The 13,881-nt window shown below is 41.3% G+C and overlaps 1 protein-coding gene across 1 annotated transcript in view; it reads right to left on the minus strand.

Annotated features, from left to right (window-relative positions):
* Positions 1-11,374: 11,374 nt before the first annotated feature.
* Positions 11,375-13,881, minus strand: part of LOC107372994 (zinc finger protein 665) — a 72,053-nt gene continuing 69,546 nt past the window's right edge. Inside the window, exon 3 of the mRNA XM_070542567.1 lies at positions 11,375-13,758. Within this exon, the coding sequence (XP_070398668.1) occupies positions 11,810-13,758 (1,949 nt within the window). The 3' untranslated portion in view covers positions 11,375-11,809. The remainder of the gene's footprint in view (positions 13,759-13,881) is intronic.

Consider the following 13,881-nt stretch of genomic DNA (forward strand, 5'->3'; position numbering starts at 1 on the left):
CTAATTTATTTTTTCAGTTCTGGTGGACTACAGAGTCCCATGACCAAAGTGAAGTTCCAAAGAGCCTCCACTGGAGAGCGCTACATTTCCCCCCTCATTTATTTCATGTTAATTAAAAACTTCTAGTTTGAAGCCTTCTAGCTAGCTGGACTTTTCACTTTGACTCCACACCTACCTACTGCCTACTGGGTGGAAAGCATCATGACTCCAGGTGGGTGTGATGTGTGACAAAAGCCTCTTTTCATGGCTTTCTATAAAATAAGTCTTTGAATCACTCTTAGTCCGACCTCTCACCTGAGGAAATTCTGCCAGGGTAGGCCCCACCTGGAGCCCATGCTCTGACACAGGGGCGGATTTAGCAATTTGGTGGCCCAAGGCGAACACAGACATGGGGCCCTTTACACTAAATTTTCGACAATCTTACCTTTAACCGGATTTGCGAAACTCTCCTGACACGAGTTATTTTAACTTTTTATTAGTCCTCCTCTTTTTTCCTGTTTTTCTCTCCCTTTGAGTGTTTTCAATATTTGCTCTGCTTTCTTCTTCCTGTCAGTGCTCCTGTGCTTTAGCCTTAGCTATTTTTTTTTATATTTTCCATTTTGGTCTATGTTTTCCTCCCTTGAAACATTTTCCATTGTCTTTCCTTTCTGCTTCCTTTTTATGTTTACATAGAAAAACGACGTCACTTTCAGAAGTGAAAATAAAAGCTTTTATGAAGCAAGCTACTTCTTTCTCTTATTGGAGCCACTAGGATAACTCCATTTCATGCTTAATGTTTTGACTATCGCTTTGAGTTTGTTACGAATGCTCCCGCCTCTCTTCTTATTATTATTTGTGGTCTTATGGCACTTGGCAAACAACAATTTGGTGCATTAAAGCCACCAACTGGATTGGAGTGGAATGACTACCAATCACTTCCTGTTTGTGCATCGCCGTCTTAATAACCCTCTTATGACCATAATTATAACAGGGCCGCCTGGTATTTTTTGAATCTTATGGCTGTAAAATTGTAATAAAAAGCGCAAAGTGTGTGTAACTCTCCTTTTTTCAGAACAACCTCAGCTTTCAGTGTATGGTTTGTATTTAGAATTTATTTCTATTAAAGCCTTTAAAAAATCAGCTTAAAAGTGAAAAAAGCAAAAAACGGATTTGACTTTTTTTACATTTATTACTGAACAGGAACTTCTAAATTACTGGGCGAACAATTTGGAATGAACAATTTAAACTTTGATCTGTAATGCATCTATTCTTAAAAAAGTTTGAACCTTGGTATCTTTTTTTAGCAGTTTTAAGACCATTTATTTTTGTAAACTTTCAGACTTTTTTATTTGATGTGGTAGACCTTGAAGCAGTGTCTCTCCAGCTGCAGGCAGACTGCTGCACACCTCACACTGTCATGGGGTGCTTCTCTTGCACACCGTGCACTGCTATACCAAAAACTTTTGTTTTAGCAAATGTAATTATTTATGGTAAAAATATAAATAATGCTGGAATGAAGCTGAATCTTACAATTAGCAAATAGTTGAGGGTTATTCAAATAAAAAAATTAAAGACTGAACAAACATTCATACCCTGGTTCACCGGAGATGTGTCCTTCTTCGTCGTCACTGTCTTCAGATATAAGCCTTCTGGGACACCTAATAGATCGTGTTGCTTTTCTATGAGGCATTTCCATAATTTCATGCTGGCTTTTTATGCTGATTAGCTTCCCCGTTCCGTTATCCGCTTTCACCGTGGCACTGCACTCTGCTGCGCTCCGTTTCAATCAGGCTGTACAGCAGGATTTCCCCTCGGAGTCGTAGCGATATTTTCCATAACTCTGATTGCTTCATGCTATAGATCGTTGGAAAGCTGCTTTTATGTACTTTTACGAACCATTAGAATTATTTGAATCTGATCAGCCATTCAAAAGTTATAAAACGGAGCATTTTGGATGACAAACTCAGCACGTCTCTGAATCTGTGTTGTGATTCGTTGCGCTCAAGACAGGGAATCCCGGTGGCTACCGTAATGTATTGTATATGCACGAAAAGCCCCATTTTTTCAGCACTTTTGGAATTTTAATGATATCTTGAATGGTTCAGGAATTATGGTAATGAGAAGCGCACATGTCCAATCCCGTCTGCGGCCACAGGTTGGTAATAAGAATATTGTGGCATTAACAGAGGGGTGCCGGCGGTCAGGGCTAGGGGGCTCCCCAACTCAAGGGAGCCCCAGGCGGCCGCCTACCTATGTCTAATGGTAAAACCGCCTCTGGTTTCAAGTGAAACAAGTGTAACGTGATGAAGGAGCCACATATGAGCCTGTGGTCTGCTGCAAAAAATATGAAATAAAACAACTAAATTATGAGGCTTAAATGTCAGACTCTTGTTATAAAAGGCTCCATAATATGTTTCATCAGAACATGATCTCCGACTTTAGCTGGAGCAGTTCGCAGCTGAGTGTGAAGTAGCTGAATCTTCTCCAAATCTGAGACCATGGTCTTGAGTCGGAAAAGGGTAGAATGACTTCTCCAGGTCAGGGATGAGATGCTGCCTCAAGTGGAAGAGTTTAAGTATCTCGGGCACTTGTTCACAAGTGAGGGAAAGATGGAGCGCGAGATCGATAGGCGGATTGGTGCTGTGTCTGCAGTGATGTGGGCATTGAGAGCTGAGCCAGAAGGCAAAACTCTCGATTTACCGGTCAATCTACGTTCCTACCCTCAACTATGATCACAAGCTTTGGGTAGTGACTGAAAAAACAAGATCGTAGATACAAGCGGTCCAAATGAGTTTTCTCAGCGGGGTGGCTGGGCTCTCCCTTAGAAATAGGGTGAGAAGCACAATCATCAGGGGCTCGGAGTAACTGCTGCTCCTCCACATCGAGAGGAGCCAAGGGCAGAGCAGCATGATGTTGGACATTGAATAAATAGGCAATAAGATATAAAGCAGCAAGAAGATGGATTAAACCGAAAAATATGCAAAAAACACTAAGTGAATAAAGTGACTAAAGTGTCGTCTGTATAAAAGTTAAATATATGGAGAGCCCAAGGAGAGGGTTTATCGGGGGATGGTCTTATCTTATCTGCTGGAGTTAAAGAGCAGGATGGCTTTGGGGACAAAGGTGGCTCTCCTCCTCTCAGTCTTACAGGAAATGCAGCGTAGGCGTCGCCCAGAGGGGAGCCATTGAAATGCGGAGTGAAGAATGTGAGAGGGGTTGTGGAGGATTTTGGCTGCCTGTCTCAGGGCTTGTTGATAGAAAACCTGAGCAAGAGTTCTGACAGGCAGGCCCACGATTTTGGAACACACTGATGTAGTGTGCTGCAGTCTGTTCCTGTTCTGGAGGCTGGAGTAGAACCAGCAAGTGATGGAGAAGGTCATGATGCTTTCCAGGAAGGCACAGTAAAAAGTCATCATGACTGAGGAGCTGACTCCAAAGGACTTGAGCTTCCTAAGGAGATCTAACCGTTGTTGGCACTTCCTGAGAATCTCCTCTGTGTTAGCAGAGAATTTCAGGAGGTTGACAAAGGTGGTTCCCAGATATTTGTACTCCTCCACTACCTCCAGCGCTTTGTGATTTATATCTGTGAAAGGCTCTATATAAATAAACTTTTACTTACTTACTTACTTACTCCACTGGGTTCCCATGGATAATGGTGGTTACTGAAGCAGCCGGATCCCTCTGCCTCCTGCAGAAGGTCACCACCATGTCTTTGGTTTTGCTCACATTCAGTTCAAGTTTGGAGCTGTCACACCATTCTACAAACTCCTGAAGAGCAGGTCTGTGGTGTTGTGAGGAGCCTGACAGCAGTGATAGGAGGACTGTATCATCAGCGTATTTCACCAGGTGACAGTTGGGATGTGTGGATCTGCAGTCGTCGGTGTAGAGGATGTAGAGCGGGGGGAGAGCACACAGCCCTGGGGGGAGCCGGTGGAGGTGGAACAGAGACCGGAGAGACAGTTGTTGACCCAAACTTTCTGAGTCCTGTTGGTTAAAAATTCCATTATCCACAGGGCTAACTGGTCATCCAAATGAAATTAGGAGGAAAGTTTAGTAGCCAGGATGTGAGGCTGCAGAGTGTTGAATGCTGATGAAAAGTCAACAAACAGAAGTCTGGCGAAGGAGTCAGGGAGCTCCAGATGTTTGTGGATGGAGTCCAGGATGAAGATTTTTGCACAGACAAAACAGACTAAGGAGCACTTTGACCCAGAAGAAACTTGAGGCCTTCATGCTCATGTGCACTGAGAAAGAAATTCTCATGTCTTTGGACAATGATACAGTAATAAACAAAGTCGCAGAGACCAGTGCACTTCTCAAGCATTTATTATTGTTGTAGGTTGGGCATGTGTTTTTGAAACTACGATGCAAAGGAAAACAAGATAATGAAGAACCTTTTTTAGGGGGTATAATGGCATCATTAGAACATTATCTCATACTGTGAATTGCAAACTTGCAGAAAACAGTGCAATTTTTTGATTCTTTGTTCATACTGATTAGATGTCTGTGAACACTAATTGATTGGTATTTGATTTAGCAGAAAAAGACAATTTGACGTTGTAAAAAGCGTTTAAGAGCTTATTTGTTAAAACTAAGTTGTGGTGAAACTGTTTTCTTACAGAGAAAAAAGAAACTAGTGCTAATAGAAAGTGCAACACTTTATTTTATTTATCACTATTTGAAATCTATATTTTCATTTATTATTTTATTTCATTTTAAAGGTTTGAAAATCTCAGAACAGCTGTTTGAACAGAATGTAGATTGTTATATTGTTAGAGAATGTGTTGTAAAGAACAATGTTGGAGATGTGCACTGATGTTCAAATAAACCTACATTGTAAAGCAACTCTTTCTTGCACTGAATTACAAGGCTTTACCGAGTAGTGTGCTTTTGTAGACTATACATATGAAGTTGTAACATGATTTTAATAATAAGTCGTTAAGTGGGCCGGTCTGGGGTCTGAAACTCCAGGGCTGAAAATGTGTCCCACTCCGGCCCTGTCCATAACTCTGATTGCTTCATGCTATAGATCGTTGGGAAGCAGTTTTTATGTACTTTTAGGAACCGTTGGAATTTTTTGACTCTGATCAGCCATTCAATAGTTATAAAACTGAGCACTTTGGATGACAAACTCAGCACTTCTCAGAATCTGTGTTGTGATTCGTTGCACTCAAGACAGGGGATCCCGGTGGCTACCGTAATGTATTGTACATGCACGAAAAGCCCCATTTTTAATCTTTCCAGCACTTTTGGAATTTTAATGATATCTTGAACGGTTCAGGAATTATGGTAATGAGAAGCATGTCCAATCCCGTCTGCGGTAACAGGTTGGTAATAAGATTATTGTGGCATTAACAGAGGGGTGCCGGCGGTCAGGGCTAGGGAGCCCCCAACACAAGGGGGCCCCAGGCGGCCGCCGACCTATGCCTAACGGTAAAACCGCCTCTGCTATCAACCAACTCATCGAGCTGCAGTATTTCTGCGGTCAGGTCTCTCTCCGAGTCCGCTCCACAAGCGGTCAGCCCACACAGCAGCCAGGCGCCGAAGCGGTCAGAGATGCGCCGGGCTGACCGCTGGGGAGAACCGGGTGGAAGAATGGAACACAGAAGTGTCCCTCCGAGAGCTCCGTCATATTTCAACTAGGGATGAGCGAGTACACCACTATCTGTATCTGTTCAACCAACTAAATTATCTGTATCTGTCCTCAGAATGGGCGAGGCATAATCCGGAAGTGGGCGTGGTTTAACCGGAAGTGGGTGTGGTTTACATCAATATATTATTTTAAGTCTGAAATTGATATGGAATGATCGGAAGTTGATATGTGTATTGTTTATTTGAAAACTATTTACAGAGCAGCCTCAGAATTGAGATTAAATATTTTTGATCATAATAGTAAAGAAACTATTACAGAACAAGTGTTTCAATAAAATTAGAACATTAATATTTAAGTGCATGGATTAATACATCTGAACTCATGCAGTAGGAACTAGGAAATATGAAATGCTAGAACCAGACACAACTTTATGTATATTTTTTTTATTTTAATTTGATTAAACTGATTTTTTTCTTAACGTTCTTGGCATTTTGCCCCACACAAAGTTAAACAAAACAATGTTGATTAAGGTGTGTGTGTGTCTGAGAGAAATAGAGAGAGAGGGAGAGAGATGGAGATAAAAAAATAAAAAACCCGACTGGAGCGGAGGTAGTGAGTGACTAATGCAGAACGTCAGCTCTGTCTTGTCAAATGCACCATGTAAGTTACGAAAAAACTAACTTTAAATATTCAACCGAAAAAGAGGCGAGCTGAAGAAAACCTAGGGAAAACTGAAGAAACGGGAGCAACAGTGAAGCAATCACAGTGAGATCCGTTACGGTCTGTGTGTGTGCGTGGATGAGCCGGACGGACTGCGCTCCCGACCGGCTAGAGAGTTTTGTGTGTAGGGAGGGGCGGGCGCTCTATGTGACTGGCCAATCACAGAGCGTGAAGACAGTCAGTTACCCAATGAGGATTTTCCTTCAGCACGATTACAGATATTTACGAGGTTTACTCATTTCATGCTCGTATTCGTCAAAAATGCTTTATCTGTACCGGATACTCGGCTCATCCCTAATTTTAACCCATTTTTATGTTAAATGCACTGGGTTTTACCATGGTTTTACCCACTGACATATTCGCGAATTGGTCACCACACCACCGGCAAAAACAGGGCGCCCGTCTACAAATGGGTACACAGGGACCATATCAAACTGCACAAGGGTTCTGCAGATTTGGCCGATGACAACAACAATCTAACGACTTCAAAAGGGGGGTGAAAAATACGTCCCGTTGGTTCCACAGATTTCTATCTCTGGTTACACAAATTTGTTTGTTTGTGAGTGTGCATGGTTGTCTTTCATGTTATACGTCACGTGCAGACTTAGGGTGTGTTGAGACGGACGTGCTGTGGGCTCCTGGAGTCAGGTAGACGGCCAGGTAACAGTAAGTGGGTTAGGCCACATAGTACTGTTGTCCAAAAAAAAATTTTTTTTATCTTTACTAATCACAATTCCTTATGGGTACATTCACATGGAGGGATTACTAACTACTGATTTACATTTTAGTACTGATTTACATTTCTGTTTTTTTATAGTATCTTTGAAGTTGATTTAAAAGTGATTGTTATGATTATCGAGTTGATTTATCTTACGGGCCATAACCAATTTTGCCCCTATCCTGACAGCGTGTATTTCCAGTGAGGATTCACTGATACCAGTTAGGGTTCTTTCATTTTCTGCTTTTCGCATCATTCTTTTTGCATCTCACACAGAGAAGGTTGCATCCATTTCTTCACTTAATGGGTAAGTCACATAAAACTTACACATAGTACAACAGGTACTCATAGAGTTAGGTTTTTATTTCTTTGATGACATGAAATGCCATTTTGTCGTGTCTACATTGAAGTGCCTGCACTGTGCTCTCTCTCCTCTGCTGAGCTCGTGAGGATCCTGCTTCCTGGGGGTGGATCCGTGACTCGTCATCGGCATCGACTACTCCTGGGTGGTGCTCCGGCTCGTTGGCCTTGGACGACCGTGGTTCCGGCATGGCTGCTGGGACACCTCATTCGTTGGGATTACTGTCTACTGCTCTTCCCTTTTTGTGGATTACGATAAGTACTGTTGCAAAGTTCAGTTTTTATTTGGAATATTACCCTGCCAGTGGATACAAAGATCAATTTGCTATTTGGAATAATTACCTGCTCGTGGATATAAACAAGATTTGCTCCTGCTTTGCATTTTTGCCGTGAGGATATACAGCTGCTGTTGCTTCAATTGTGGCTTCCATGGGGAATAGTTAATAACCTGCTGACTTGTGTTCTTTCTGAGGAGTGTGCGAGACTGTTCTTCGGCGTGGGGTTCGTACTCACCACAGTTGGCTGTTCCAGTGGGATCGCATCCTGTCGGTTGTGAAGATTCTTCATAACTTGGGTTTGTTCAACGACCAAGTGGTCTCTTGCAGGACCACATTGACCTTGAAAAGGGGGGATGTGTAGCGTTATGAAGCTTATAATGGTCTGCCCTTAACAGCTGCCCCTTCACACAGTAACATCACCAAGGTCGGACGCTTGGTTCAGTATGTTTACATTCCAGGAGAAGAGACAGAAGAACAGAAGAAGAACGCTTTTCATTGATTAATCAAAGTACTTTATTTGTGATAAGCTAATCAAAGCATATGTTGATCATTAATAATCAGGTGAATGATCTGTGAAATAAAGATGTCATGAGTTATGTGTTTAAATGAATAAACAGGACTGCACCAGACAGACTGATATACATTACCATGGAAACGCATGACACATTATTCTCAACCAATCAGAACTTTCGTCTGTCGTAGAGAGAATCTGGGATGTTTACTTAATGTGTCCAATCCGGTTTACTAAGACTGGTAAACAATTAGGAGATATAAAAGAAGGCAACACCATTTTATATTCAGTTCCACGTTAAGTTCCACGTTGACAACAGCTCTGTTCGATCCGAGCTCCAAAGGAGTTACATCATACTCTCAACATTGTTTTCAACCAGCTCTCAATCTATCACTGCAAAGAGGAGTACAGGCTGGCCAGCTGTATTTCCTGTTTTAAGCTGAGAACTGTCAAGCTGGAGATTTCCGTCGTTTGTACCAACGAGACAACGTTCCTTCAAAATAAGAGTGAACTTGCTGACGCCTGCCGACTACTACCGGAGTTATCCTCAGACGGGCTTTGTAGTGCTGCGACCGCTGTTTCACCAGCTCCAGTACAACCGAGGTCTCAGGACCTGGCATTTCCTGATCTACACGGGAGACTCCATATGCGGTACGTGGTCACGGCAAAAATGGCGGCTCATGTCATCAGCTTCTGAAGCCTCGTGGTAGCCTAGTCATAACAACCAGATTCGCTACTCAGCCTAGAGATTCTGAACAAAACACACACACACACCAACACGAAACATCTAAATCCATATGCATTCATCATTGAGATAGTCCTGGTAGATTGTAAGAATTTATAATTATAGAAATTAAAGATTCTTAAACAATCCCAACTCTCTCTCTTTTCTTGTCTCTCAGTCAATACAGAGTGTTTAAGTAGACTCCCTGATGATAAAAACAACCACTTCTGATTGGTTACTTAGATCTAATTACAGTGTATAAATATACAAAAATCAGATAATTAAATTATCTAATTACAGCATATAAATATACAACTTCAAATCACTACAACATATACCCTATTAAGTATTTTACCGTATATTACATCCAAATTTCATGGTTAAACAGTACACGTTAAAATGGCAGTTTTCTGATAAGCTCAGCTAGTGCAAAAGCGGCAGTGACCTAAAAAACATAAATATAATTTTACTTACTGGAAAAAATGAAGTGGAGACTCCTTGGGCGCTCTATTAGTGCAATTAATACCACAGCAAGTCATTTTGTCAAACAATTGCACAAATAATATCCAAAAAGAATGCACAAACGCTACAACTACTGGTCTAATTTCAGAGACTAAAAATTGCGGAACAGTTTTCAGGCGAGACCGAGGCTCTACTGAGGCCTTTTCGCGGAGCTAGCTCTGTGGTCACGTGGGTCTGAGGCGGCGGTCACATGGGTCTGATGCTCATTAATTATACATAATTTTAGGCATTTAATACATTTAAACAGAAGAGTGAGAAAAAAATTCACCCCCCTCAGAGTTGTCATGAGTGTAAACTAGATCATTTAAATCAAAAACATGTTCTGATACCAGGCTGTAAACATGTTTATTTCTGCTGTGAAATTGGTATTTTTAACATGGGAGTCAATAAAGCTTGGTTTATGCTTGACGCATTCACTTTCCGCGAGGAGATGCGGCTCGCGGCTGGAACGCGCTTCACAACTCGCAGCGTTTATGGTTTGTGAGGCTCGTCTCTGCGGTGAGCCAATATTCTCCCAAACTGAACGGGGCAGCATGGAGCTCTACAGCATGCATCCAACACTACACCATAGTAGAAGTAGAAATCACTGTTTACAACATGGTATTTCAGCATTTTTAACAGCGTTCTCGTCTTTTCCGACAGTGCGAGCTATTTCTCTCCAAGAATTATTAACAACATGTTGATCACGGTGATCTTTGAGAGCTGAATCATACAAATGTCTGTATTTACGAACCTCTGCCGTGCCGGTCCGCCATGTTTTTCCGCGTCCGACCGTCCGCGTGGTTAGAAATTTTCCGAGGTGCGCGTTGCGGAAATCTTGGGCCGTGCGGAGACGCGGTGGAGGGGCGTGGTTGTTAAAATGACGCAAAATGACGCAACTTTTCCGCGCGGAGCCGTGCGGACCTCGCGGACGCGTCAAGCATAAACCAACCTTAAGGGTTTGCTCGCTTCTGACACCAGCCCCCAGCGGATGAGGGTGGAACTGCAATTTATTTCACTTCCGCATTTGCTTCAGTTTTTGACCGCATTGTGGGGGCTTGGGAGAAACAAAAAACACAACCTGCACCAAACCTAGGTACATCTGAGAAGGTAGTAGAAGGTAGAAGTTTACAACACTGTTGCATTAAGGATTGGCTGCATATATATGAACTGATCAATAAGATGTGATAATTCCATGTAAATATGGAATATCAATCTGATTGGCCTTTGAATGTTTAATCAGAAGACTTTAGTTTCTTGACTTATTCGGGGAACATACAGAAACAAACACAATTATTGTGTTGCAAGTCTTTTTATCTCTTAAAAATGTTTAAAAATATGTCTTTGTCTAACATGTCTGGCTGCCAGTCAAATTCAATATAATATCCTGGTTCTGGTTTTAGGGCCTTACATGGACAAGCTCCATCATACATTGGTGATCTTCTCAGTCCCTACACCCCCAGCAGGTCCCTGAGGTCCATTGACCAAAGCCTGGTTGTGCAGCGCACCAGGCTCGGGAACTCTCTCCCCCTGAGCCTGAAATCATTGGACTCAGTGGTCTCCTTTAAAAAGCAGCTGAAATCTCACCAGTTCAGGCTGGCTTTGAAGTGACCTTCATCATGACCCTCCTTATTCTGCCCGGGATCCACCGATTTCTCTCTTTCCTCTTCGTTTTCGCATTCCCTTTCTTTACATTTTTAATCACAATTTTTAGAATTTTGTCAAAATCTTTTTTTATATTTGCAATTTTTTGTTCTTGTGAAGCGCCTCTGATTTTTATCTTGAGTGGAGCTATATAAAAATTGTTTCCTTTTCTTTCGAATTAATATAGGCCATTTTAGTGGATGTTATTGTTCCTTTATGCCCAGATCATATCTGTAGAACTCATAACTTCACAGGAAATTTTTGGCCAAGCTGTGTGATCGGTATCAGTAATCAACACTCTTTGAATTCGTGATTAGATGCAAAAAAACTTGATCGGAGCATCCCTAGATATGGCTTTTCACATGTATGTACATTTTATTTATATAGCACTCATCACAGACAGAAAATCACATGGTGTTTCACATTCACAAAGATCAAAACAAATCATTAAGTCATAAAATCATAGTGATCTTAAAACAGAAATAAAAATCTAAGTCTCATATTTATAAAATACCATTAAACAAAGGAAAGATGATTACAAATTTGAGTTAAAAATAAGAAAATACAATATTTAGAAATGGCAGCTTTAAATGAAAGGGTCTTCTGCTGTTTTTTTTAAAGTGTCCAGACTGTCAAGACTACGTAAGGCTAAAAGGAGGAACACTCCAATGTCAGGGTGCAACAGTCTGGAAGGAGCCATCACCTGGACTTCTATAATTGGTCTTTGGAACTTCTAGAAGGTTCTAGTTTGTGGACCTGAGGGCTCGGGTTGGAGTATGAGGCTTTAGCAATTCAATGCTATAATGTGAGTTCTCATGTGTGTAGTCAAGTGACTACGGTCACTAAAACACTTACCGCAAGTTTTACATGAATAAGGCTTCTCACCTGTGTGAGTTCTCATGTGTTTAGTCAAGTGACCATTGACACTAAAACATTTACCACAAGTTTTACATGAATAAGGCTTCTCACCTGTGTGAGTTCTCATGTGTTTAGTCAAGGAACTACTGACACTAAAACATTTACCACAAGTTTTACATGAATAAGGCTTCTCACCTGTGTGAGTTCTCATGTGTTTAGTCAAGTGACTACGGTCACTAAAACATTTACCACAAGTTTTACATGAATAAGGCTTCTCACCTGTGTGAGTTCTCATGTGTTTAGTCAAGTGACCACTGACACTAAAACATTTACCACAAGTTTTACATGAATAAGGCTTCTCACCTGTGTGAGTTCTCATGTGTGTAGTCAAGGAACTACTGACACTAAAACATTTACCACAAGTTTTACATGAATAAGGCTTCTCACCTGTGTGAGTTCTCATGTGTGTAGTCAAGGAACCACTGCCGCTAAAACATTTACCACAAGTTTTACAATGAAATGGCTTCTCGCCTGTGTGAGTTCTCATGTGATAAATCAAAGAAGCACTCTGTGAGAAACATTTACTACAACTTTTACATTGAAATGGCTTCTCACCTGTGTGAGTCTTCATGTGTTTAGTCAAGTGACCACTGCCGCTAAAACATTTACCACAAGTTTTACAATGAAATGGCTTCTTGCTTGTGTGAGTTCTCATGTGATAAATCAAAGCAGCACTCTGTGAAAAACATTTACTACAACTTTTACATTGAAATGGCTTCTCACCTGTGTGAGTTCTCATGTGTTTAGTCAAGTTACCTCTGACACTAAAACATTTACCACAAGTTTTACATGGATATGGCTTCTCACCTGTGTGAGTTCTCATGTGTTTAGTCAAGGAATCACTGCCGCTAAAACGTTTATCACAAGTTTTACATGGATATGGCTTCTTTCCTGTGTGAGTTCTATTGTGATAAATCAAAGCAGCACCCTGTGAGAAACATTTACCACAACTTTTACATTGAAATGGCTTCTCACCTGTGTGAGTTCTCATGTGTGTAGTCAAGTTACCTCTGACACTAAAACATTTACCACAAGTTTTACATGGATATGGCTTCTCACCTGTGTGAGTTCTCATGTGTGTAGTCAAGCTACCTCTTTCACTAAAACATTTACCACAAGTTTTACATGGATATGGCTTCTCACCTGTGTGAGTTCTCATGTGTGTAGTCAAGTGACCACTGTCACTAAAACATTTACCACAAGTTTTACATGGATATGGCTTCTCACGTGTGTGAGTTCTCATGTGTGTAGTCAAGCTACCTCTTTCACTAAAACATTTACCACAAGTTTTACATGGATATGGCTTCTCACCTGTGTGAGTTCTCATGTGTGTAGTCAAGCTACCTCTTTCACTAAAACATTTACCACAAGTTTTACATGAATATGGCTTCTCACCTGTGTGAGTTCTCATGTGCCTTTTTTGTTTATCATCTACACTGTCTCTGTGATCTTTGGATTGGCATATTTTATTACGTGTCAGTTTTTCATTGCTGTTTGATTCTAAGTTTTCTTTCCTGCATCCACCCTGATCTTGGTTCTCAGCTTCTGTAGTACTCTGACACAAGGGTTGGTTCTTGTTTGGTTCTGGTTCATGACAGTCTATTTCTTCAGAAGGTGAAGGCTCCATGAAGGTAACAACTTCCTGCTTCAGAAGAAACTGCCCTTCATGCTGATGGATAAGGAGTTCTTGTTGTTCCTCTTTCATCAGTGGAGGTTCTGGTTCCTTCTGGTCCAAACTGGAGGTCCATTTCTGTTTAGAGAGCTGCTGGTCAGTCAGAGCCATCTTTTTTTCCCAGACATGATGCTGTGGAAGTTCTGGACAGGATAAAAGACAAAACAAAATGCAGATTAATGTGAATGAAAAAAAAAATCTCGTGTTTGGACAAAGCTTCTCATTCAACGTGTTTTCTTTATTTTTATGACCATTTACATTGGGCG

The sequence above is a fragment of the Nothobranchius furzeri genome, chromosome 12 (genome assembly GCF_043380555.1).
Source record: "Nothobranchius furzeri strain GRZ-AD chromosome 12, NfurGRZ-RIMD1, whole genome shotgun sequence".
NCBI lineage: Eukaryota > Metazoa > Chordata > Actinopteri > Cyprinodontiformes > Nothobranchiidae > Nothobranchius > Nothobranchius furzeri.